Source organism: Eleginops maclovinus, chromosome 20, assembly GCF_036324505.1.
Source record: "Eleginops maclovinus isolate JMC-PN-2008 ecotype Puerto Natales chromosome 20, JC_Emac_rtc_rv5, whole genome shotgun sequence".
NCBI classification, from domain to species: Eukaryota; Metazoa; Chordata; class Actinopteri; order Perciformes; family Eleginopidae; genus Eleginops; species Eleginops maclovinus.
In genome coordinates, this window is record NC_086368.1 from 25,486,907 (window position 1) to 25,512,287 (window position 25,381).

Genomic DNA, 25,381 nt, shown 5'->3' on the forward strand with positions numbered 1-25,381 from the left:
TCAAGCATCTAATTGACAGCTGCAAACTGATACAGAGCTGGGGAGGTGCTTCTTTTCCCAGGGTACCAAATAAAATCAATAATAAATCTAATCCAGATGCATTCTGTGGTGCAGAGACCTATTTAGCGCTCTGATATGCTCCACCATTGTGCCAGTGCTGACAGGTGTGTGTGTGAGGGAAGAAAGAGTGTGTGTGTGTGTGTGTGTGTGTGTGTGTGTGTGTGTGTGTGTGTGTGTGTGTGTGTGTGTGTGTGTGTGTGTGTGTGTGTGTGTGTGTGTGTGTGTGTGTGTGTGTGTGTGTGTGTGTGTGTGTGTGTGGCCTGTGAATGTGTGTACATGTGAGAGTATGAATCAAATCGCTGCTCATCTAATCTCTCAAAGTGAGAGGGGGTGGGGGCTTGAGCATTTGGTTCAGCTGCATGAAAAAAGAAGCGGGCTAGTCGTCCACCTAGTGCTTTCTTCACTGACGCCTGCATGATAATCCCAATCTGTGGCCATTAGTGCACCGAGAGATCGAGCAAGGAGAGAGTTCAGCGGAGGGGGGGAGAGAGAGAGAGGGAGAGGGGGGAGTGCCTGGACAGAGATGCACACAGAGGAAAAAGACTGAGAGAGAGGGAGCTTTTAAGGGATTTGGCGGTGATTTGTAGAATCTCACTGCTGTAATGTTTTCTTTTTCCTCCACTTTTCTCGGATCCTGACACTTCACCCTGAAGCCTGACAAGATTTCATTTGAGTTCTTCTTCTTTAACCATTGTTTTTGTTCTGTTTATTTGTGAGAGTGCACGGCGGCTGTCTGAGATGATAAAGGATTTACTTTTGGTGGAGAGAGGAGAGCCTTGCCTCTAGATATTTATATATATAATCACATTTAGGACCATGGATGGGAGGCCTGTTGGGAAAACGCATGTGATGGATAAAATCGAGAGCGGTCAATGAAGAATGGGCAGGTAAGAAGTCATTTCATATGTTTCAAATGATACTCAGGAAATGTCTCCACTGGCAGGTTGGATATGAACGTATTTTCTACAGGAACAAATGTCTGAAAGCGTTTATGTAGATTTGTGCTCTTATTTTGAAAATCTTTTCAGCAAATTTCCATGAATCCAAATAAGATTTTAAGTGTTAAAATAAAAAGAAGTATGCGATGCAATTTGAACAAGCATGCACATTTTTTCATTTGGATTTCCTTCATATTAGATATTTGGATATAATACTAGTTTCCTGAGGTATATTCTGCCTGGAAATATGACATAAATTGTAACGCTTAATTTTTCCTGTCACAGTCTGTGGGATCTCTGTTTTGTAGGTTTTTTAAAAATGTTCCTCATGCAGATAAAATTAACCTGCACCATCCTCTGGAGCATGAAATGCTGCGATGGCTCAGTTGATGTTTTCTGTTTTGCAAAATTTATAGTGTTTTCCATCATGGGCTCTCAGCTCTCGGCGATAAAAGCATCCAATATTCACTCAGTGTCGTCCTGCATGCTGTCTGAAGTCTCGCAGCCTTCTTTAAGGATGAATACATGTGGACCTTATATCCGGTCTTTTCTTATATTTGCTCAGTTTGGATCTATAATGCTTAAACAGATTGCTGAAGGAAACTTGTAAAAACGGTCATACATTTTTTACAGTTATTTTAGTGAGCATTTACACATCAGTTCACCTGATAATGATCAAATTTCCTCTTATCTTTTTTTTAATATCCTGGATTCATTGTAATTCCTTCAGTGCAAATTTCCTTTTGCAGAAAGGTGAAATACCATCTAAAAGAAATACTTCCCATTGATATGAAAAAGAAGTAATTTGATTAAGTGATTGATGTATCCATCTTCCAGCCTGAAGGGTGAACTAAAAGGGCCCTATCATGCTTTTTGGGGTATTTCCTTTCCCGTAGTGTGTTATACAGGTTTCTGTGCATGTAAATGGTCTGCAAAGGCTAAAATCCTAAAGTTGCGTGAAGAGGCAAGGCAAGTTTATATAACACCTTTTAACGGAAGGTGGAAACACATTATAAATTGATTTAAAAATAGTCATTAAATTAAAAAAAACATAAAACAAGCTTCCATTGGAGTCCTTTCTTTAATTCACTGACATAATGACATCACTATGTAACACTCTGGCTTCTTTTGGCCAGTGCAACACATTTTCTGGACAGGCTAATAAACGGCGGGTCATCTCTATGCGGTTCACCAATCACAACAGAGCCGGCCAGCTAACCTATCAGAGTAGACTGGGCTCTGGTTTCAGACAGAGGGTGAAAAGAGGTGCTGCAGCACAGGCAGTATGAGAAAAATATAGAGCTTTTTGAACATTAAAGCATGGAGACATGTCCCAGTAGAGACACAAATACAAATATATGAAACCTGAGAAGCACAATATGGCCCCTTTAAAGTTATTTATTAAGGTCATTTGGAATAGTAGTTGGACCATTTGCAGATCTCTTAGTAAAAATAAAAAAGACACTCTAGCTACTGATATTCTGATCTGTCTTCCTGCCCTCAGGTGTCAAAGGTAGAGGGAGTGGCCCGGTCCTGTCAGTACATCTGCTGGTCATCATCATGACATCAGAGGCCCGCTCATCCCATTGGTTCTGCTGGCTCACTTCACCTTTCAGGTATCGAACATGCCTTCAGCTGATGTGGGTGCTGCTGGTGGGTACCAGCCCAGGTGTGTGGGCCCAGCAGGGCAACCAGCCCCAGTCCATCAAAATCGAGGGCGACATCAAATTGGGCGGGCTTTTCCCCATGCACTCTCGGGGCCCTGCTGGTGTGCCCTGCGGGGAGATCAAGAGAGAGAAGGGGATCCACAGATTGGAGGCCATGCTGTACGCCTTGGACCAGATCAACAGCGACCCGGACCTGCTGCCTAACATCACTCTGGGGGCCCGGATCTTGGACACCTGCTCCAGAGACACCTACGCCCTGGAGCAGTCGCTCACCTTCGTCCAGGCCCTCATCCAGAAGGACAACTCAGACGTGCGATGCTCAAACGGGGAGCCGCCAATCATCCCCAAACCAGAGAGGGTGGCCGGGGTTATCGGGGCGTCGGGCAGTTCCGTGTCCATCATGGTGGCCAACGTGCTCAGACTGTTTGCGGTGAGTTTTCTTTCACCTGTTCTCCATTAAAAACAGACCGTCCTCTTTAATCCTCATCAAATGGTATTAGCTGATTGAATGGGTGTTATCAGCCCCATAGTTACAGCATGGGTTAGAAGCGGCAGCTAGACCTAGTATGTTCAGAAGGCCGTTATTCAAATTCTGAATCCATGTTATAAATACAAGAAGAGAAGCTTCAACCTGTAGTGGTCGCAGTTATTATGACGGGTGCAAAGGAGGAAGTCAGGGGACATGTATGTAGTGTTACATAAATTAACAAACTAATTAGGACCAGGATGCTTTCTCAAACCCAGAGTTGGAAGAAATACTCACATCCTAAAGGGTAAACTTAAGGTGGCCCTATAATGCTTTTGGGGGTTTTCCCTTTCCTGTAGTGTGTTAAATAGATTTCTGTGCATGTAAATGGTCTGCAAATGCTAAAATCCCAAAGTTGCCTGAATCCTCAGATCCTTTGCTTAAGTAAAAGTACAAATACCATGGTCTTAAAGTACTCCTTTACAAGTCCTGCTTTCAATGTATTTGATCATTAAGAAATAGCTAAAAACAATCAGCATCAACATTTACTTAAAGTACAAAAAGTAAAATGACCTCAATGACCCAATTCGATCAAATATAACGGAAGAATCATCAGCGAAATGTACCTCAATTATCAAAAGTAAGAGTACTTAAAGTAAATTGAATGGATCTTTTCACAGTGTCTTATTATCATAGTTATTACTTTATCCTGTTTTTACACATGTATAGCATTTTGGTATTGTAGTTTGTCAATGTGGACCAAATTTAGATACTTGAAATACTGTATAGATCAGTAGAACAGTACTCCATGATACCATACCAGCATATCATGTATTTATATGTTATGTTAAAATAAATGTGTAATTGAACAGTATGATATTTGCCTCTGAAATGTAGAAGTAGAGTAGAAGCATAGCAGAGTAGCATTCAATGAAAATACTCAAATAAGGTACAACTATGTCCAAAAAGTACAATACTTGACTAAATGTACTTTGTTTTCTCCGCCGTTTTTTTGTGTGTTGGTGCTGGTAGGAGCAGTTTGCTGTGGTTAAGCACCAGAGTGGTCGTGATAACCACTGAGGGATATTTATTGGGCAGATAATATTCAACGTGGTTGCCTTTTTTCAGTATGTAAGCTGAACGGGTGAATCCAGGTGAAAGCCTTTATCCCTCTCTGAGGTCTCTTTTTAATCTATTCATAAAAGAGAAAATAAAAGGCACGAGCGAAAGCACTGGTCCCCGACCTGGGGGCCTGTTGTTGAATCAACATTCTCAGCACGCACGACCTTTGTTGTTGGGCATTCGTACAAAATCACAACATAAAAAACGAGTTTTCAAAAGACATGAAATGTGTCATACGAGAACACTTTGCACAAATAGGGTTTTAATTTCATTTACACACAATTGGGAGTTCAAGTAGGAGAGACTGTGCCAAAAAGAGAGCAACTGTCAGAAATACATCCCTGATATTTTGTATGTTTAGTTTTGAACATCTTAGTAACAGCAGTCACAGAAACAGGACTACAGTATGAGACTGAACACACAGACACAGGCAAACACACACACACACACACACACACACACACACACACACACACACACACACACACACACACACACACACACACACTTTGCTTTTGGCTCTTAACCAGTTGATGATTCTATTTAATGAACTAACTTCTTCATGCTTGTGCTGTTGAATTAGCCCACCGCTGAAGATGTACAGCAGCACGGTCTCATTCATTTAATAATTTTATCCACTTGGATGATGAATGGGGGGGGGGGGGGGGGGGGGCATCATTAAATTTGGTCTTCATTTTGGAGCATGAACACAGTGAGATGTAATTGGGATTCGCCTATGGACTTTACGATCCTAATTAAGTGTTCGCCTCACATTTAATCACATCATCTGCTCACCATTTTGGATTTTCTGATTGGTTACATTGCACATATTCCCCTCAGTGATGTATAGACACATACAATACAGGAGATTTTAAATCCTTTTTCATGTGTGGCCTCCACTGGCTAATCCGTGTTGTGTTCATTGTAGTTTTTTTCCCTCCATGCACAGATGATTGACCTTTGATAATTGATTACACCGCTTATAGCGATCATGGGACATTGAATCTATGTAAATCCCACTTTATGACATGCTGTTGTTGACTTACTGACAGAAAGTCTTGAAAAATGTAACTACTGTTGGGGTTTAAATTGGCCAAATGTGTTTAACGTGAAAGAAAAAAAGAGCAACCAGGTATCCCTACTTGTTGCGGTGTTCTTCAGAGTGAGGATGTTGGCTTGAGAGCGAAGGATGCATCCATACAGGGCAGATGTTAACTACAGAATTATAGATCCCACCCTCCACTAAGCCCCTCTCAGCAGCTCAGGACCAAGGGCTGAAAATAGAGCATCAGGGCAGCGCGATGGCTTTGGTTCGTGGATAACAGCAACTTGTAGCCGGGACAGGGTCGCAGATTTATCTAAATGGTATGTTTCCTCCTACTGTCCATATGTGCTGCTCTCCGCTCTGCAGATACTTCTGATGCTCACTTTACGTTGAACATCTGCTCACTGCCAGAGTTTGAGCATGCTTCAGCCTCTACTACACATGCTGTTTCAGCCTGCCTAGTTTTCATATAAGTCAAAACGGTACAGTGTGTGTAGCAGATATTAAATAATACAGTGTTTACTTTATATCGACGGCTAAGCTTGTTAAATTGCAGGGTATACAGTAGCTCCAACAGTTAATTCACTCTTTTCATTATTATTGGTGGGTATCCCAGCTGTTTAATTGTCTTTCTTTTATATCACTGTGCATTTTAATACATTTCAATATAAGCAATTTAATTAAAACAATGTGGAAATACATGTTTTTACTTTTATGTTCACTAATATTTGCACGTTTTGATATTTTATGTACTAAACAATCATCAAATATATTAAGATAATAAAACCGTTATTAGTTGTAGACCTATTTATAAATAAATGGTCTGTACTTATATAGTGCTTCATCAGGTCTTTTCGACCCCTCAAAGCACTTTACATACTACGAGTCATTCACGTAGAGCAGAACCACTTGCTCTGGAAACACACACTCACACACCGTTGGCCATCGGGAGCAACTCAGGGTTCAGTATCTCGCCATCGACATGTTGACTGCTCTGGCTGGGATTGAACCCAGAACCTTCAGGTTGAAAGAAGACCGTACTTCCTCGCAGCCACAAATGCACCATGCAATTCTTTTTTAATATCATCCAATACTTTTTTTAAACACTTCATCTCAATTAGAGCTCCAAAATAAGCATCGCGCTCACAGCCAGAACAGTGCAGGTTTCAGCCTCAACCACACATGCAGTTTTAGGGAAATCTGTACAGTATATGTGTAGCAGATATCAACTCATATCATATAATGTTTGCTTTATATCAAAAGTTAAGCTTGTGAAATAAAGGGGGATTCAGTTCATCCAACAGTAAATTCACTCACTAAGAGATCTATTTTTTATTGATTATGAGGAAGTTATTTTAAGGATGTTCTGCTTTTCTTTTTTGTAAATAAGTCTACATTTCTATGTTTTTCAGTTTAAGTAATTGAACGGTCTTGGTAATTACTGTTCAAAACAATCATCAGATAAATTATGCAACTTATTAAATATCATCCAATTTTTTTTAACACCATCTCAACACAGGTTTCCATGATAGGTACAAAATATCTGATAATATTGTTGAATATCAGGATGAAGACGTTACTTCTGATATATAAACATATATTTTTGTGTACTCAGTTCTCATGTTTTCAGAGGTACTAAATTCCCCAAAATTGCTTGTTGGATAAAACAAGGATCGTTAAGTATTTCCAGATGTTTTTAATTGAAGATTGAACTGATCACAAAGGTTCCCAATAAGAAACAAACCCGGTTACTTCAGTGTCACATGCTATAGTCTTTTGCAATGTGTTTATTTGACATTGCGATGACAATCTAAAAATCGAAGCCTTACACTGAATCATCATCTGCAAGTCTGTGTAGTTAAGTTCATTCTCCTATAGGTCTGCTGCAAATTGATAAAGGAAATCATTGATTCAAATCAGTTTCCTTTAACCTTTGACACATTAAAAATTCATCCTTGTCATAACATCGTTATCTAGTACCCAGCACACACTCCTGCTTGGTAAAGTTTAATCAAACCATCATATTTCCTTGGCGTGGATCCTGGAATATCTTGGACGGTTTCCATCCTACTCTTGATAGTGAGGAAGAATTCAGCAGCACTTCATTGTAAATGAATCCCTGTGTAACTGATACGGCTCATTGATTTTAGAAAGTGAATTGGTGCAGATGCTTCTATGGGATTAATTTGGAGGGGATTACGTTTCCTCTTGTTCAAGCCTAATGTGTAAACCAAAAAGATCTCCTCCGGACACTTAAAGAACTGTAAAAGTTGAAATGGTGATGGATGTTTTTTTTGTTCTGTAAAGCTTAAACCTTTATGAAGTCGTGGTCAGGGAAGTGGAGGATGACCAGTAAGATTCGACTGGGCAGGGTCAACACATGTGGCCATCAGAATTAAATATATTGTATGGCTTACAGCTGAGAAATGCTAACCTTTTCATACTCTCTTGATCTCTGTCTCTCCCTCTGTGCTTAACGTAATTTGACTAAAACCCCTATAATCCTTCCAGATAATCTGTGAAATGGTTCTCTCGCTCCTCTCTCCTTCTCCCTTCACTACCCCTTGTGTCTACCTTTCTCTGCTCACCCCATCCGGAGTGCCCGCTATGTTAAGCCACGCTGTGAGGACCGGCATTAGCGGGGTCAGGATGGAGACTGTCGGCATAAACTGTGTCATTAAAGAACTAGCACACCAGTAAATTAATCTTCTCATCCTTTTTTTCTCCAAACAAATGCTTTTACAGCTGTGGGTCCCACCATCTGTATTCACTATGACGTTATCTATACGCTCAGCTTGATCCAACAGATCTGAAGTTGCCTCAGTTCTGAGATTCACACAAGCTTTTCAAGCAAAGCGCTCTCTATGAAAGCCACAGTTTGGGGTTTTGATGCACTAAAACTCATTAGTTTTAATACAGAAAGTCTGCGTTTAGACTGATAAGGTTTTGTCAGTGAGTAAGTGGTGCATCATCCTCCGATACGGTCCACTGCCTCTTCTTGTCATTCCTTTTTATCTTTGGTACCACATATTGGCCTAATTGTGCTGCTGATGTTTTTTCCCGTTGACCGGGCTCTTTCGTCATCACTGACCCTATCGTGTGTCTCAGATCCCCCAGATCAGCTACGCCTCCACTGCCCCCGAGCTGAGCGACAAAAGTCGCTACGAGTTCTTCTCCCGTGTGGTGCCTCCGGACTCCTACCAGGCCCAGGCCATGTTGGACATAGTCAAAGCCATGGGCTGGAACTACGTCTCCACGCTGGCCTCGGAGGGAAACTACGGAGAGAGCGGCGTCGACGCCTTCCTCCAAATATCCAGAGAAGCAGGTCTGGCTCTATGAACTTGAATTCACTTCTGGGACAATGAGGGATTTCTGATTCATCAAGCCGCGCTGTTCTCACTCATTAAAAGACTATAATAGGAAACAACAATCCTTTAATACACAACAAGTAACAGGGCAAAGAGAAGTCACCGCCTCATATGGGTTTAAAAGCTCAGATGAGGGTTCAGATTTCATATCATTAAAGGATCATACTCATATTGCATATCAATAATTGACAATGCTGGACAGGTCATCACTATGTCAGGATGTGGACCACGAGCAGTCCGTTAGTCTGGTTCAGACTCAAATATCCAAAAAATGATTGGATGGATTACCATTCCTTTTTTTTACAGATATTAATGATCTCCAGAGGAGAAATGTAAATGACTCTGGTGAGCACCTGACCTTTCACCTAGTGCCCCCATGGGGTTTAAATGTGTGTTTTTTCAGTAAAACTAATAATAAACACATAATATTCTTGGAAAAATTGCCGTAAAATGTGGTAGGCCTACAGACATTCAAGGTTCACCTAAAAGTGATTTTTTTTTACAGCTTTAGTTAATTCCTTAGGTCTTCAAACATCACATGTTTCCTATTATTTTTATTTAGGTCTAATGCTCCATCATTACTTTGTGCTCAGTGGTGATAACTACATGTTAGCATGCTGAAAAAATGAACTAAGACGGTGAACACGTCAGTACGTTAGCATAGCATGCTAATATTAGCTAGTCTCAAAATTGCTGGCATTGCTGTTCATTTTTGGTGTCACCGTTTATGTTCTTACTCAATGTTGATAATAAACAACTAGTAGAGGTCGTTGTTTGTCAGCAGGCTAAACAAAAACTACTGGCCTGATTTTTTATGAATCTTGGTGGGAAAGTGTAGCACAGGCCAATGACAAGCCATTCAACTTGGAATAAATCAAGGGAAGGATAAACAAAGTAAGGTTATGGCCTTAAAGGAGGTCTTAACTGTTTGATACGCCTCCTAGTTTAGTCCTGTTTCCTAGTTTTTAAAACTTGAGTCCGATGCTCTTCATCAAAGAGCTAACATACCAGTCCACGATCATGCTAGCAAGCCTGTGAGGCTATCCACTTTCACGGCTTTGAGCTAAAGGCTACTGCAGCAAGCCAACGTGCACACAAAGTATTGGTGATACTCTTCAATCAAAGATGCTTTATCCCTAAACGGCCTCTGATAGGAGGTTTACATAGTTAACTATTAGTTTACCGTGGTAGCATGCTATAAGGCTGATGGAAAGGTTAACGTGAATAACTAAATTCATATCCAGATGCTGTATCGTCCTTTTTGTAATATAAAATGTAGGCTTATTTTTAAGGTTATTGATCATTGATAGGAGTTATAGGCTGTAATTATTTTATTGTGAAATAAAGGGAGAAAAACAGGGAAGCAATGCTAACACATTTCCGATCTCTCTCCCACAGGGGGGATTTGTATTGCACAGTCCATAAAGATTCCCAGAGAGCCCCGACCGGGGGAGTTCGAGAAGATCATCAAGAGACTGATGGAGACGTCTAACGCTCGCGGGGTCATCATCTTCGCCAACGAGGACGACATCAAGTGAGTCAAGCTCTGCTGCACGTCATGTTAAAGAAAAATAGACGGATGATAAAGAATAGCATTTCATATCAGTGGAGTAAAGTAACTAAGTAAACGGGCCATTCTGCATAATGAGTACTTTTACTTGTGGTGCTTGAAGTATATTTTGATGCCAATACTTTTGTACTTTTACTTGAGTAACATTTTGAATGCAGGACTTTGACTTGTAGCAGAGTATTCCTACACTCTGGTACTCCTACTTTTACTTAATTACAAGATCTGAGTACTTCCTCCACCTCTGTTTAGTTGTAAAACACAGAGCATTATGAAAAACATGTATGATGTAGTGTTTTTCATCCTCTTTCAGACGGGTGCTGCAGACAGCCAAAGCCGCCAACCTGACAGGCCACTTCCTGTTTGTTGGCTCCGACAGTTGGGGAGCCAAAAGTTCCCCCATTCAGGACCAGGAGGATGTGGCCGAGGGCGCTGTAACCATCCTGCCAAAAAGAGCCTCTATCGACGGTAGGGAAAACCAACTGGATGCAACAGGAATATTAGAAATAGCGTCACTTGACATTGATGGATGAGTCTAATACCAATGCTACATATAAAGGAAATTATTGATGTTTGATAAGTCTGTGGTAGCTAAAGAAGATGAGGAAATTAGGTCATAGCCATATTTCACTGTGCAAAAGTTCTGATTTTATTCCCTGATTTCAGCACATTATGATTATTGGTGTACTGATAGTAATCAATCAATCTTTGTTTGAATAGCAATTTCGTACAGGCTAGTGTTATCCAAAGTGTAGACAAAAAACTATAGAAAAGGAAATAATTCAACAATTTGAGACCAATGCATGTGAGATCATACAAATGAAATGGATTTAAAAGCTATTATAAGAGTACTACTGCTTTGTGAAATCTTTCAGGGTTCGACCAGTACTTCACTTCAAGATCGCTAGAAAACAACCGAAGAAACATCTGGTTTGCCGAGTTCTGGGAGGACGACTTCAAGTGCAAGCTGACCCGCCCTGGCATCAAGTATGAACTTGGTAGAAGGAAATGTACAGGTAAGCAGGATGCAGTTTGAAGTACAGGATGAAAATGACTAGAGGTGGAAGAATTGAAAATACCTTACTGGCAAAATACTATACTGTAGTCCTGCATTCAAAATCTTACTTAAGTAAAATACACTTTAAGTACAAAACGTAAAGGTAATCCTTGTCTTTATGTGTGTATGTAATTATATTTTTATATGTGACATTTCTAGATAATATCTTTCTGATTGAAGTTTTGCAAAAAATGTCAATAATTTGACTCTTTTTTGACTTAAAGAGTTAATGCACTGGTTTAATTTTTGGGGATTCATCTCGATACAAGAAGCTAAAGCTGTTTAATAAATGTAGTGGAGTAATTTACAATTTCTCCCTTGCAAAAGTGGTGAAGTAGAAGCATAAAGTAGCATTTCTCCACATTAACTGTGGGCTCAACACCTAATATGTGACTTAGTTCTTTAAATGACCGCTCTTTTTTAGCCATGGATGTGTACCTATTTGTCTTTCTTCTTCTTCTTTTATTACTCATCTGTGCTTTTCTTCTCTATATTTAATAAGATAGCTTAGTCTTTATTATTGTATGCCTCTTTTCTTTACCTGCTATGCCACTTTTTGCCAAGTTCTGTGTTTGTGAGCAGTTTAGATCTTTCCCTAATTTCTTGCTGTCACTTTGTCAGGTGAGGAGAGAATTGCTCAGCACTCTCAGTACGAACAGGAGGGCAAGGTGCAGTTTGTGATTGACGCTGTGTACGCCATGGCCCACGCCTTACACAGCATGCACATGGATCTGTGTCCCGGATACATGGGCATCTGCGACAAGATGGACCCTGTGGAAGGTCGGATGCTGCTCCATTACATCCGCTCAGTCAGCTTCAATGGTAGGCTTCTTATATTATACTTATTATTATTCCTGGCTGGCAGAGAACTCACTGCTTCATGAACAATTTGCACATATTGCAGCCTAGTTACACTACCTCACAGGATAGATTTTACTCTTTGATTTAAAGCTGTCGTCCATCCGTCCGTCCGTCTATATATTTATAGACACTTGATCTTTTTGAGCATCTGGACCGATGTTTTATATGTATTATCTTTTCAATTTACACACACAACACCTATTACCCGCCTGTCCGTCCTTGGAGGGAATCCTCCTCTGTTGCTCTCCCTGAGGTTTCTTCAATTTCTTCCCCATTAACTGTGGGGTTTCTTTGGGAGTTTTTCCTTGCTGATGCGTGGGTCTTAGGACAGAAGGTGTTGTATTCTGTACTAACTGTAAAGCCCCCTGAGAAAAATGCAAAGGTGTGATATTGGGCTATATATATATACACTTTGATGGATTTCTTGACTTTTAACCTTTGGGTTTTTTCTCCTTTCTTATGCAAAGTCTGATTCAAGATAGTTTCATTTATATTCATCAAATCAAAAGCTAGATTTGTGATTTATTCTGGCGAAAGCATTGCTTAACCACTGCTCCTGTCACAGCAGAAAGATTGAAAAGAAGTACATTTAAAAAAGAAAACAGTGTAAGGGAGGTCAGCTTCAAGCAGGAAGCCTTGAGTTGCTCCTGCTAATGTACCTAGCCACAGAACAAAGGGCATTTCTTCAAAGAACGTCCTCTCCCCAGGCCTGCCTCCTTGCTCTTCCCCTATACACACCGCTCCCGCTTTTCATCCTTGTCTTTTATAAAAAAAAGTCACAGCTTGGAAGAAGAGAAAAAAAAATGATGTTCTGTGAAAGCATCCTATTTACCGCTCTCCTCTTGCTGGATGACCTTGGTTTGTATGAAAGATTTTCTGATTGAGCGCCTGCAGGGACCTGAGAGGAACATTCAATCACGTTAGGGCAACAGAGCAGAGTGCACTGAAAGACTGTAAGCATGGACGAAAGCCTTCAGTAAAGAGCCTCCTGCACTCAGCTTCCACATGACTGCACAACACTGAAGGAATCAAACACAAGATGTATTCAACAGCATGTGGGAGTTTTCTCCACCACTGAAGATGGGGGTGCATGTCTCCTGCTTAGAGAGCTTGAGTTTCTCCTCTCCTTTGACTCACTTCTTCGCTTTATTTGGTTCATAAAAACTAGAGGTGGGAGGGTACTCAGATTGTGTATTTCAGTAAAAGCAGAACTACCAGAGTACTCGTGTGTACGGTATTGAGTAAATGTACTGAGTTATTTTACACCACTGATAAAAAACTCTATCTCTTTCCAACAGGCAGCGCAGGAACTGGAGTGATGTTCAATGAAAATGGAGACGCTCCTGGTCGCTACGACATCTTCCAGTATCAGCTGTCCAATGTCAGCAACCCCGGCTACAAGGTCATCGGCCAGTGGACAAACCACCTTCGCCTCAATGTAAATATCTTTTGGCCCAAGTGAAGGACAATTTTACATTTAGATGAAGATTGAAACCATTCTCCTCTCTGTTTTCCAACCATGTGACAAGAACTTGCAGTTAGTTAGCTTTGCATAAAGATGGAAGATTAGGGAAAACACATAGTCTGTCTCTGTTACAGAATCAGCCTTCCCCAACCTCTAAAGCCAGCACACTAACACACCTTGTTTATTCAATCCATAGGAAAACCAGTGCTAAAGCATCACGTTCTGGCTTTACCGAGGGTTATGTGTCACACTGTTCCCTGGCTAGGTGCAGAAACTTCCTGGAATTAGCAATTAGAAGATTCAATCTAGCAGTTTCCTTGTTAGCCTTTATGCTAAATTAAGCTAATCAGTTGCTTGCTTTACCTACGTAGTTAGCGTACAGATATCACAGTGCTACTGATCTTCTCCGCTTATTTTCAGCTCCAACTATGCATAATTAATTCATCAATGTGTCATTTTCTTCTCTTTGATAGTCCGGCCACAACATGGTGCTCACTCTCAATGTAGCCTTCTTAGTTTTATCCACCTACAACGACCTCCAATGAAATGTATTCAAAAGTAGACAAATGCATCCTCAACAAACAAAAGAACGAATGGAAGCACGACTTCTACGACCCCCTCATTAAGTTTTACATTAAAACCACAACCGATCTGCAGAAATTTGGCCAGGAAATCAGTCGAGGATGATCAAATTGTAGCTTAAATTGGGCTTTATCTGAACAGTGTTTTCCTGGTCATTAGCTTTTAACAAAGTCTTTGCCTATTCTTTTATATTTCAAGTATATTAAAACAACTTCTGTGTGTTTGTGCATCTTCTCTAGTCAGAGGAGATGCAGTGGTCAGGTGGTGACCGTAAGGTCCCAGAGTCGGTGTGCAGTTTCCCCTGTGAGTCCGGAGAGAGGAAAAAGATGGTGAAGGGCGTTCCCTGCTGCTGGCACTGCGAGCTCTGCGACGGCTACCAGTATCTGCTGGACGAGTTCAGCTGCGACATGTGCCCCTTCAACATGAGGCCCTTTAAGAACCGCACAGGCTGCCGGGACACGCCGATCATCAAGCTGGAGTGGAGCTCTCCGTGGGCCATCATTCCAGTCTTCCTGGCCATCCTGGGCATCCTCGCTACCAGCGGAGTCATCGTCACCTTTATCCGCTTCAACGACACGCCCATCGTCCGGGCCTCCGGCAGAGAGCTCAGCTACTTGTTGCTGACGGGCATCTTCCTCATCTACCTCATCACCTTCTTCATGATAGCCGAACCCAGCACAGGCGTGTGTGCGCTCCGAAGGCTGCTGCTGGGGCTTGGCATGTGCATCAGCTACTCCGCCATGCTCACCAAGACCAACCGTATCTACCGTATCTTCGAGCAGGGCAAGGTCGCGGTGACGCCCCCGAAATTCATCAGCCCCGGCTCTCAGCTGATTATCACCTTTATACTCATCTCAGTGCAGGTATGTGGATGCTTCTCTCAGGCATCATGTAGAGTCGCTGTAGCTCTAACTAATGCCTAAACCTTCCTCTGCAGTTACTCGGGGTGTTCATCTGGTTTGCTGTGAGCCCGCCTCACACCATCATCGACTACGAGGAGCAGAAGCCCCCAAACCCAGAGTTCGCCCGCGGAGTGCTCAAATGCGACATGGGTGACCTTTCGCTCATCTTGTGTCTGAGCTACAGTATCGTACTGATGATCACCTGCACCGTGTACGCGATCAAGAGCAGAGGAGTTCCTGAGAACTTCAACGAGGCCAAACCCATCGGCTTCACCATGTACACGACCTGCATCGTCTGGCTGGCCTTCGTACCGATCTTCTTTGGCACAGCGCAGTCTACAGAGAAGGTGAGTCATTTTGGGTTAGTTCATTCAAGGGGCCTAGGTATGCTCTTTGGGGTTTCCCTTTCCTACGGTGTGTTATATCGGTTTTAGTGCATGTAAATGGTCTGCAAATGCTATAATCCCAAAGTTCCTCTCCTACACACTCCCCCCCCCCATGCCTGAAATGCCTCCATTGGAATCCTTTGTTTATTTCTGCAACATAGTGATGTAACCCTCACATGCCTATTGGCTAGCACTCCAACATATTGTACGTGATAGGCTAAGAGGCGGGACATCTCAGAGCGGTGGACCAATCACAACAGAGCCGGCCAGCTAACCAAAGAAAGAAAAACATTCTCAAAGTTAAAATAACCAAACTTGTTTGCTCACAATCCCACTGTGGTTGTAACTGCTGCATTGTTGGCCAATCACACGTTGCATTCATTTGAACAACGACTGCAGTGATTGGCTGCCAGCAAAACCATACAAATCATTTGACTGGAGAAGTTTATATACTACTTTGTACTCAGTAATCATGGACGATACTTAGGTATGTTAATAAGAACACTTTGTATGCTAGATAAGTTGAGTATATTCTGTTACAGACACACACGTATTTCTATACTTCAAATCCTGCATGCAGTCCTTAAAAAAAACATTGTTTAACTTTTATATTGCAAATGTTCTACTTTTACAAATACATAATAGTACCTAGAAAATAAAGTTCTACCTCTGGATAAACTTTAAATGATTTCTCATTCATTCTTCCTTTTGTGAGATTTCTAATGACATCATTATTTTCTTAATAATATAATCTGTTAATTGATCGGTTAAAGTTTAGTCCCTAATTAATTACAAAATGAATATTAACTCATTAATTCCCTTACAGTCATTTAAGAAAAGAATAGGGACTTTATTAATCCCTCTTGGGGAAATTACATTCCCGTAAAGCTCTTTACTAATGGCAGTATTTAAAATAATCCTGCCAATCAAAATGATGTAGCACACAATAACACACACTTAAAGTAAAAGACTTTGTTAATTCCTCCATTATCCAACGTGAAATGTGAGTTTTCTGTCTGCCGGATCACATTAGCTTCCTGCTGTACTCACAGGACGTCCTGCATCCACTGAACTCAGAGTTTAATTCAGCTTGTGGGCTATTTCTGCCGTCACAAAGTACGCAGCTGCTGGGGGAATATTTGAAAAAATAGAGATATGCTTTGACTAATAGAAGAGCTGTATTATGAATCAGTCAGGCTGAAACAATTAAAGCCTGAGGTGCTTTCAAAGTCTTTTCACCTCTTCCGAATGGAAATGAAGGGAATTAAGTAAAAGGGAGGGGGAAAGGAGGTCAGATGAGCCAAGGGACGGTAGAGACCCTCGCAGACCAAATCAGCCATCCCTTTCAATTAATCATTACTTAGAAACAGAGCTAAATATAGACGCTAACTTTTGTCTGGCTGAAGAAAACGGTATATCCCGTCATGTTAAAGACTGTATGTAGAAGGTGAGTTACCTGCCTGATGTATTTACTGTACATAGGGAACAACCATTCACTGTTCCTGAGCCTGTCTTGCCTCGGGCTGAAACATGAATACAATCACCACAGCTCCTTTCTCTAAAGGAGAGGTCAGCGGTGAAAAGCGTGACGAGTATGACTAAAGGAAGTATCCTGTATGGACATGCTGTTAGATGCCAGGATGCTCTGCTGCTGAGGATAGTGTACAATTTATGACTAATTTATTCCACAAATATATCTTATTTATGGCACATATGGCTTCATTTATTTATGAGTTGTACAGCCTGAATAATGAGTTCATAATTTATCGGAGGCAGGTCTCAGGAGAAGTTACTTCTCATTATTACTGTTGGATTTTTGCAATAAGACGACGAGCAGTTAGGAGAAGATGTGGTCAAAGCCCATAAATAGTGCCTCCTTTCCCTGACTACATTTCATAAATCATTTAACGGGGAAAAACACTGCCTCCTGTGCTCTGAGAGGAAGATGTAAAGACTGTATTGTGACAACCTTTGAGGACCTGTGCAAGATGAAAAATCTATTATTTAACGAACACGGAAGGATACTCAGGAAATTAGCAGAAATAAAACATAAATTCAGTTACTGCGACCAAAACTGTGTTAATAAAAGAAAGTAGGACAAAAAATGTTCTTGAACAACCTTTTTTTCCAAGACCAACATGTTTTTATTCCACATAACAAAATATGTTTCCAAACTGTTTTTTTTATCAGAAGAGAAAAGCTTTTTTCTTTCAGGAACAAGGTCGATTTCAGAGTGGGAGACTGTAAATAAAGGCCTCAGTTGCTTCTTGATAGGATAATCATCAGCACTGTGGATAAAAAGACACGTAACTGAATAAGGGACTAAAGGCAAATAAGAAAACAGCTGCAAATTCAGAAAATACACAATTTTACTCTATTTTATTTCTGGTTTATCTTCTATTTCAAATGTATAATTGTTTGTTTTCTACTCACTTTAATTTCTAATTAGGTGCAATACTTGTTTTAAATGCTGCTGCAATGAAAAAATGTCCAAATTTGGAATTAATTAAGTATATCTTCCTAATGCAGCTTTTTTAACCATGGAAAGAAAACAAACACACAAAAAAGTTAAGATTATAAGTAGTTTTATATCATAATATGGATAGAATATTGATATTTTGCCCAACTCTACAATATCATAGACGAAAAAAGACAAAAATGTAGTTCAAATGAAAAATGTAAATCTCTTATTTTAGTTGGGCAAAATTAGGTTATCATGTTCTTTCTCCAATGTAGCATTTATGTTTGTAGTTGTGTGCTCTTACTTCAGTTAAAGTTAAAAAGCCTTGAGTAAAAGAAGCCAGGTGATATTCTGGCCAGACTAGATTGACTAAAATCAATATAATCTAATGACTAAATACCAAACACCAAACATGTTTTCTTTGACTTTCATAAAACTGGAAGGTCTTATACAACACCTTGACAAAGAAAATGGGGTGAAGGTTGAAAGAAGAAATAACAAGACATTTGAAACACGAGTCTGTCAAAAAACAAATTGCAGAAAAATGTAACTTTAGACCACAGTGTGTGTGTGCGTGTGTGTCTGCATGTGTGCGTGTAGTGACCTTTCTGACCCGCCGTGTCCGTCTGTTGCAGATGTTCATCCAGACCACCACCCTGACGGTGTCCATGAGCCTGAGCGCCACCGTATCCCTGGGCATGCTCTACATCCCCAAAGTCTACGTCATCATCTTCCACCCGGAGCAGAACGTCCAGAAGAGGAAACGCAGCTTCAAAGCCGTCGCCACCGCGGCCACCGTGTCCGTCAAGTCCAACGACAAACCCAACGGAGAGTCCAAGATCGTGCCGGACAGATCACAGTAAAAAATCCACATTTTCACCACCTCAAGTCACAAGCCCACACTGACAGCTGAGGATAAAAGAGAATATACTTCAGCTTTGGCTTGATTGTTTTTTCCCCTTCCCCTTTACTATGGACTGAAATACCAGCAAAGACATTCCTGGATGTCGTTTCTTCGCACACTTATTTAGATAACTCAGATCTAAATATGGACTAAGGCACAAAAGGAGACAGAAAAACGCTATGGTACACTAAAAGGAGAACTGGGAGGACGTTGATATTTATCTTTTTTTATAGTCACATTCACGTTTACGTCTCAACTTGACGAGGAGATGTGTTAGTTTTAGCTTTCCCTGGGAAATGCTGTTTAGGAAGAATAAGTTTAAATGGCGACCTTTGCCCTACAGGATGTTCATATACGTGGATGCCCTTGGGGTCGATGGAGCATTGTTTACTCCAGGAGCACTGCATGGATCGTGTTTTATGTGTACATGAATGTTTTGAAATATTGTTTTGTACGGAGTGTCGTGACTACTTTCTTCTGATTGCACCGGAAGGAACCGGCTTTTAAAATGTCCCGCTTCTATTCCTGATGATTTACTCCCTTGGGGCGGTGTAATGAAACACTATAATCACCCACAGAGGGGCCATTTGACATCCAATCACAAACGCAACAAAGCTTTTTACTTAAATTAGTGTCATGTATGCAATTATTAGAGCTGGTTTTTTACAGTGGAAACCGGATAGAGTGATTAGAGCAGGATATTTATATTTACCTGTACATTTTACTTCTCTGCAGTGGAAAACAATGTTTGGCATTTCCCTATATTGTCTAAAAAAAAAAATCAAGCCATGTCCTTGGAGGCAAAATGCCAAAGCTACTGTTTTGTTCATGCATGGGAACCTTGTCAGAAAACTTGATTTAGTACCATGAAAATCCTCATGTTCTTATTTCTGCAAACAAATTTCACAACAGTTGCTTATTTGCCAGGATTACATTTGCTTTGTGCTTTTTTGTTACTTTTTCAGAACTCAGGTTTTACTGAAGGTGTTTAGGATGTTTTTCTTGAGGAATTTCCTTCTGTAATGGTTTCAGCAGTTAACACGCGCAATACACCACCACCCCCCCCCCCCCCCCAAGAGTGAGTGCAGGAGGGCTGAGATGCTCACTGTCCTGAGAAAACACTGTCTGTACTGCCCTCTGCAGGAGAAGTGCTGTGGCTACAAGCACAGTCGAGAGGGAATTGTTTGTAGACCCCACACAAACCATAATAAAAAATAAATTGTTTATTATTTGTTTGTCTACATGTGGACAAACATGTAAAATAAAATAAAAATCCAAAGTATTTACACATGTTGATACGCGTTAGAAATACCTGAAGTCAACAGATGCTTTGTGAACAACAACACTGACATCCCAGTGGTTTGCAAATAAGTCCATTTGCCTCACACACATACAGACTTAAGAGTGAACAAGAAAAGCAGGGCAAAGTCTCCACATACGTCTCAATCAACACAAAAAAGTGAAATGTGCAGCGTTTGTTGATGTCAACGAAATCTCAGCATCAGTGTGCCAGGCTGGCTGTGTGCCAGTGCAGCACAAACACGCCTCATCTCACAGCAGCATCAGCTCTCAGACTCCACGTCCAGGGGAAGAAAAGTCAACTCTTACTCCAGGAAGCCGTCCATAGTCAGGCAGGTTGCCAGCTTGGGCTGAGGCCTGCTCACCTTTTTTCTTTTAGCTTTCATCAGCGGGCGAATCTCCGATAAAGCAGACTGGAGGGGAGCGCTTGGTTAAGGAATGAGGCAGTATGTTTTGATCATGCTCAACTTTCCCCTACCCTGTTTCACCTAGATATGCTATGCTAGGGGTTGACTATGTTGAAAATGTTGAAGATGGTTAAATAATGTGGCTTGACACCCGGACACATTGAATTCTAATTTGTTGGCTCTTGAGGAAGCTAATGTTAGCAAAATGCTAGCTTGCATAGCTAATGCTACATCAAAAGGAGGTAGCCCAATGTCAAGATGTTTGTAGTTTTATTTGTTTTATTACCGATAGCCAGAAAAGATAAATGCTAATTATTTCTATCAATGCTTTTCCTTTATAACCTAAATGTAATTGTCACGGATACTTCACGGCCTTTGGCGTTTTTATTGTATTGTAATAATAACTAAGGGATCGATGATTGGGATTTAGGTGGCAAAGTAATACTCAACCAATATCATTGTTATGAGAAAAATGTTGCCAACAAGTGCATTAGTTACATTTATGACAAATGTAGTCGGATATTTGAAATCTGGTTTAATCTCCACCATGTCCTTTGGGAAATATCTGGCTATGTTCACAGGCTAGACGCCAGCTGTCTCTCTGCTCAGCCTAATCCTTTTTAAAACAGTAGTTTTAAAAGTCCAACAAACACATTAAACCTAAAGTATAAATCAGGAAACACCTGTTTGACACATATATTCCACAAGGCAGGAAAAAAAGGATACAGGTTGAATGAATTTAGTACGTCCTCCCAAACCGTCGTATCCACTTCTCATCTGAAACAAGAAACATGTTCTTTCGTTAAACTAGCAAAAGGACAAATGAAACACTTATTAATCACAACCTTAAGTGCAAGAGATGGTTTCATGGTACGTACAACTCCTGGCTTCCTCTGAGGGTCCAACATGCTACCGGCAATCTTCTTTCTGAAGAGCAGGGAGTTCTTAAAGAAAGAATCCATGGAAGCATCCTCGTCTCGAGCCTGAGGTAAGAAAAAGGTAACTGTGAGACCTGTGCAACTAATGTGGAAATGGACCTCAATGAGTGAAATGTACAAACCTTGGTGAGCGGTGAACTTTTCTTGTTGGGTTTGGCCAAAGTCGACCTAAAAATAAAGCATACATCATAACACATTAAAGACATTTCTGCTTCCTTTATAGTACACCAAACCACTTATCTCCAGGTAAACTCACAGTCAGAGCAGATCAACACAGTTAACTAAACTCACGCTGGAGGATCAAGCCGCATCTTCTTGGACTGGAACTGCGGTTTCTTTGGCAGATTGGGCGTAGTGATGTCGAAAGTCATGTTGAGGTCGATGTCCTCGCTGTCTGTAGGGTAGCGGAGGCAAGGCTGCTTCAGCTCCATCGGGGCCGGGCTGAAAAGACACGCACCTCATCGGTAAATCACATGATGTCAAAGCGAGTGGATATTTCAGTCTGGAGGCTCGGTGACAAACCTTTCAAAGACGAATCGACTCAGGGCTTCGTTTGTCCGCGTCGGGGTGCTCAGAGTCCTCTGAAGAATCTCTACCTTCTTCTTTAGACTCTGTGGACGGACACACATGCAGGAATCACAACCAGGACTTTGTTTGGTTTCAAATGTAATGAATAATATACATATATATATATATATAGTTGAATTTGACTTACAGAGATCTCTTTGTCAGCATTGGCCACATCTTTCTGCAGAGACATCATGTCGTCTCTGGTCTTATTCACCTCCATGGAGGCCTTTTGTAACTATATGAAGGACAAAGTCTTTGAACTAGAGATGACACATTCAAAACTTTGACATTCTAATTCTAAATTAACATCAAGGTTTTTATTTAGCTGACTATTCATTCTGCTGAAAGCCACTAATATAAGCATTATATTATTTCCAGGGTTGGATTTGAGTAGTTGTGTAACATTATTCCGACTCCTGTGGTCTGAACGTTTCTGATAACTCCAGAGCGTTATAGGTCCAAAAGTCAACATTTCGAATCATTTTAACATGTGTTTACGTTCGACAATATTCTGCCTTAATCCAGAACTAGATTTGACATGCTTGCTCTCTTGCTTGCTGCACAAAAAAGTCTAGAAGGGTTGATTTACACTAATTTACTCCACTGAATCACTTTGTTAAAATGTAGAGTTTTTGGTTTATGAGCATCTACAACACAATGACTGATTCAAAGCTATATTTAAAAACCCCAACAGAAGCTAAACCTACATTTTCCACACAGCCCTTCTACTAACATAAAGTTACCTTGTTGTTTGAGGAGAGCACTTCTCTCTTCAGCTTCTCACACATGTCGTTAGAAGACTTCAGGCCTCCTTTCAGATTATCATACTCTCTATATTTAAAAAAGGAAGGAAGGAGATAAACGAACAGTGAGTCAGGACAGGGAAGTTGCATTAATAAGAACTGAAGATCTAAAATGAAGGAACAATTATCTGTCTTACTTTTTGAGCGAGATGCAGTAGATGGAGAGCTGCTCCACCGCCGCCTGGCTGACTCCCATATCTGTGATCATGGACTCCACCTCTGACCTCTGGCCCTGCAGCAACACGTCCAGGCTGGGGGCAAAGCAGCAGCATTAGTGCACAGCGAGGGTAAGACTTGATTTTACAATGAAGGCGGACAGTCTATTACGAAATGATTTTTTTCTTTAATAAAAAAGGATTTGGGTAAATATTTCTGATGTTGAGATATAACGTGAGTATTGTGATTAATAACGTGTGACCTAGAACAACTACAAGATGACAGTACTTGTGCGTGACTGGAGATACCTTTCATAGGTTTTCATTCTGGTCCGGAGTCTGCAGGCTTCCTCCTTTGCAGCCTGGGTTTCATTCCGTTGTGTCTCTAGGTACGCCATCTGTTTCTGTCAACAACAACAAAATACAAATAGGGCATTGCAGAGACAATAGGAGTCAGTGTTATATTGGTTTTAAACAAGAGAGACCAGACAGCTTACTCTGAGGGCAGAACAGATCATCTCCTTTTCCGAAATATCTTTCCGTACACTGTCCAGGTCTCTCTTCTGCTTGTCCACAGTGTCCTTCAAACCGTCCAAAACCTTCTGTCTGTCCCGCCAGTCTCGCTCTGAAAAGTAATCAGACAGATGATGAACTACTACTCTTAACAATCTGGCTTCAGACAATAAATAAGTAGTAATGTTTCTTACCTTTAGAGCTTAAAAGCACCTTCATTCGAGCCAACTCGTTCTAAGAAAGGGCAAAACATACAATCAAAACAGGCTAAATAAATCCAGATGATGCAATGACAAGAAGGACAATCGTGTATCAAGAATCTCTGAAGCATTCACAATTTATCTGGAAACGTTTTTTTTTGGCTAGATGCTCTAGGTTTGTTACCTGCAAACTTTCAGGGTCTACTGAGTCGCCCTCCTCTTCTCCACCAATGTCAAAGAAGAGTTTGTTGATGATGTGTTTGGTGCTGACCTACACATTAGTGCACAACAGTATTTAGGTTAGAAATGTGATTCAGTCCAGGTAGCAGTTTATGTTGTTTGATAGTGTAAAGTACTGTACCTGTTTTCGACATTGTGGACAGGTTTTAGTGGGGGCTGTCTGAAACCACTGGAGAAGACTAAGAAAAGGGAGAAGTGGAACAAATAGACATTGAAAAAGGTGTCCGAATCTAAATGCTTTACATACTACTAACTGTATAAGCGTACCATTCATAGTGGAAAGTGTGTCCGCAGTGGATGGCAGCAACATCTCTGGAGTGATCGAAGAAGTCGGAGCAGATGGTACAATATGCTTTGATAGGCATCTTGCTGTCACAGGGTTCCCCCTGTTATGAATCAGAATCACAAAGAGCTTTATTTCAAAGTAGATTCAGACATACGAGGAATTTTCCTTGGTGTCCATGGTGCATACATGAACAGGGTTAAAGAAGATCAAATGTTTTAAAAACTACCATAACATTAAAGTATAGACAAATATTTACATGAAATATAGATATACAAAAAATCTACGTACAGTATAATTTCACAAAATAAAATAGGTGCAGTATTGTTAAGAAAAATGGAAATATGTGCAGATATTTAAAAGGTAGCTTTGTATACACATGTGCAACGTATTCGGAGGGTTGTGCAGGACTGACAATACTTAAACTAAATAGATCAAATATAATGTTGGCATAGTGACAGTTACGTTACAGCAGCCGCTTTACTAGACGAAAAAAACAGTGTTATGTTCTCCTTTAGCATAACCGAACATTGTTTGGATAAAGCAGTACTGTTAGTGTTAGCTGTTGTTAGCACACCTGCAGTCGTCAACATTGGGCCACGCTAAAAGCTAGTTAGCTTCGGTTAACGTTTGCTGCCATAAGAACAATTGTCATACTTACACAACGAAGACTTTAAATGAATGGCATGTACTTAAACGTGGAATAAAGCATCCCTAGTCCAGTGTGGAATAAGACATTTTAGCCGAGTTAAGCTGACGCTGTTGACCTGAGCTAACAGCAACACAATGGCTGTTCCGTTTCCGCGCTGAACGTTCAAACGCAAACACGCAACCAATGCTGCGTTCAGGCGATGCTCGTAAACTACGGACACTTTCTCAATTCAATTGAGGCTACTAAATGTACACTACGGCCACTTTTTGTGCTTGAAATTATACTTTTGAATGCTTGAAATACGATCAGATTCGTCCATTGTGAAAAGAAACTTCTACTGAAAATGATTTGTCAGATAATCTGATATGTATTAGGGCCGAACAACATAATTTATCATCACTCATGTGCTATAATATTGGTAGATAAATATATCCATCCATTATACACTATTTTATCCATATTACAGAATC

At 40.7% G+C, this 25,381-nt stretch overlaps 2 protein-coding genes across 2 annotated transcripts; one reads left to right on the forward strand and one right to left on the reverse strand.

The window, feature by feature from the left end:
- The first annotated feature begins 609 nt into the window (after positions 1 to 609).
- grm6b (glutamate receptor, metabotropic 6b) lies at positions 610 to 20,280 on the forward strand. Its single transcript, XM_063910682.1, has 11 exons — positions 610 to 947; positions 2,503 to 3,095; positions 8,407 to 8,623; positions 10,065 to 10,200; positions 10,547 to 10,701; positions 11,109 to 11,249; positions 11,912 to 12,112; positions 13,450 to 13,589; positions 14,438 to 15,061; positions 15,136 to 15,447; positions 18,583 to 20,280. The coding sequence occupies exons 2-11, from the start codon at positions 2,559 to 2,561 to the stop codon at positions 18,808 to 18,810; spliced, it is 2,691 nt and encodes an 896-aa protein (XP_063766752.1). The 5' UTR covers positions 610 to 947; positions 2,503 to 2,558; the 3' UTR covers positions 18,811 to 20,280.
- traip (TRAF-interacting protein) lies at positions 20,060 to 25,109 on the reverse strand. The gene is made up of 16 exons (XM_063910684.1): positions 24,921 to 25,109; positions 24,244 to 24,362; positions 24,098 to 24,155; positions 23,921 to 24,007; positions 23,731 to 23,770; positions 23,521 to 23,648; positions 23,333 to 23,427; positions 23,006 to 23,119; positions 22,809 to 22,896; positions 22,211 to 22,300; positions 22,018 to 22,106; positions 21,787 to 21,936; positions 21,618 to 21,663; positions 21,436 to 21,540; positions 21,284 to 21,334; positions 20,060 to 20,563 (listed from the first exon to the last, which is right to left on the reverse strand). The coding sequence occupies exons 2-16, from the start codon at positions 24,339 to 24,341 to the stop codon at positions 20,456 to 20,458; spliced, it is 1,347 nt and encodes a 448-aa protein (XP_063766754.1). The 5' UTR covers positions 24,342 to 24,362; positions 24,921 to 25,109; the 3' UTR covers positions 20,060 to 20,455.
- Positions 25,110 to 25,381: the final 272 nt, after the last annotated feature.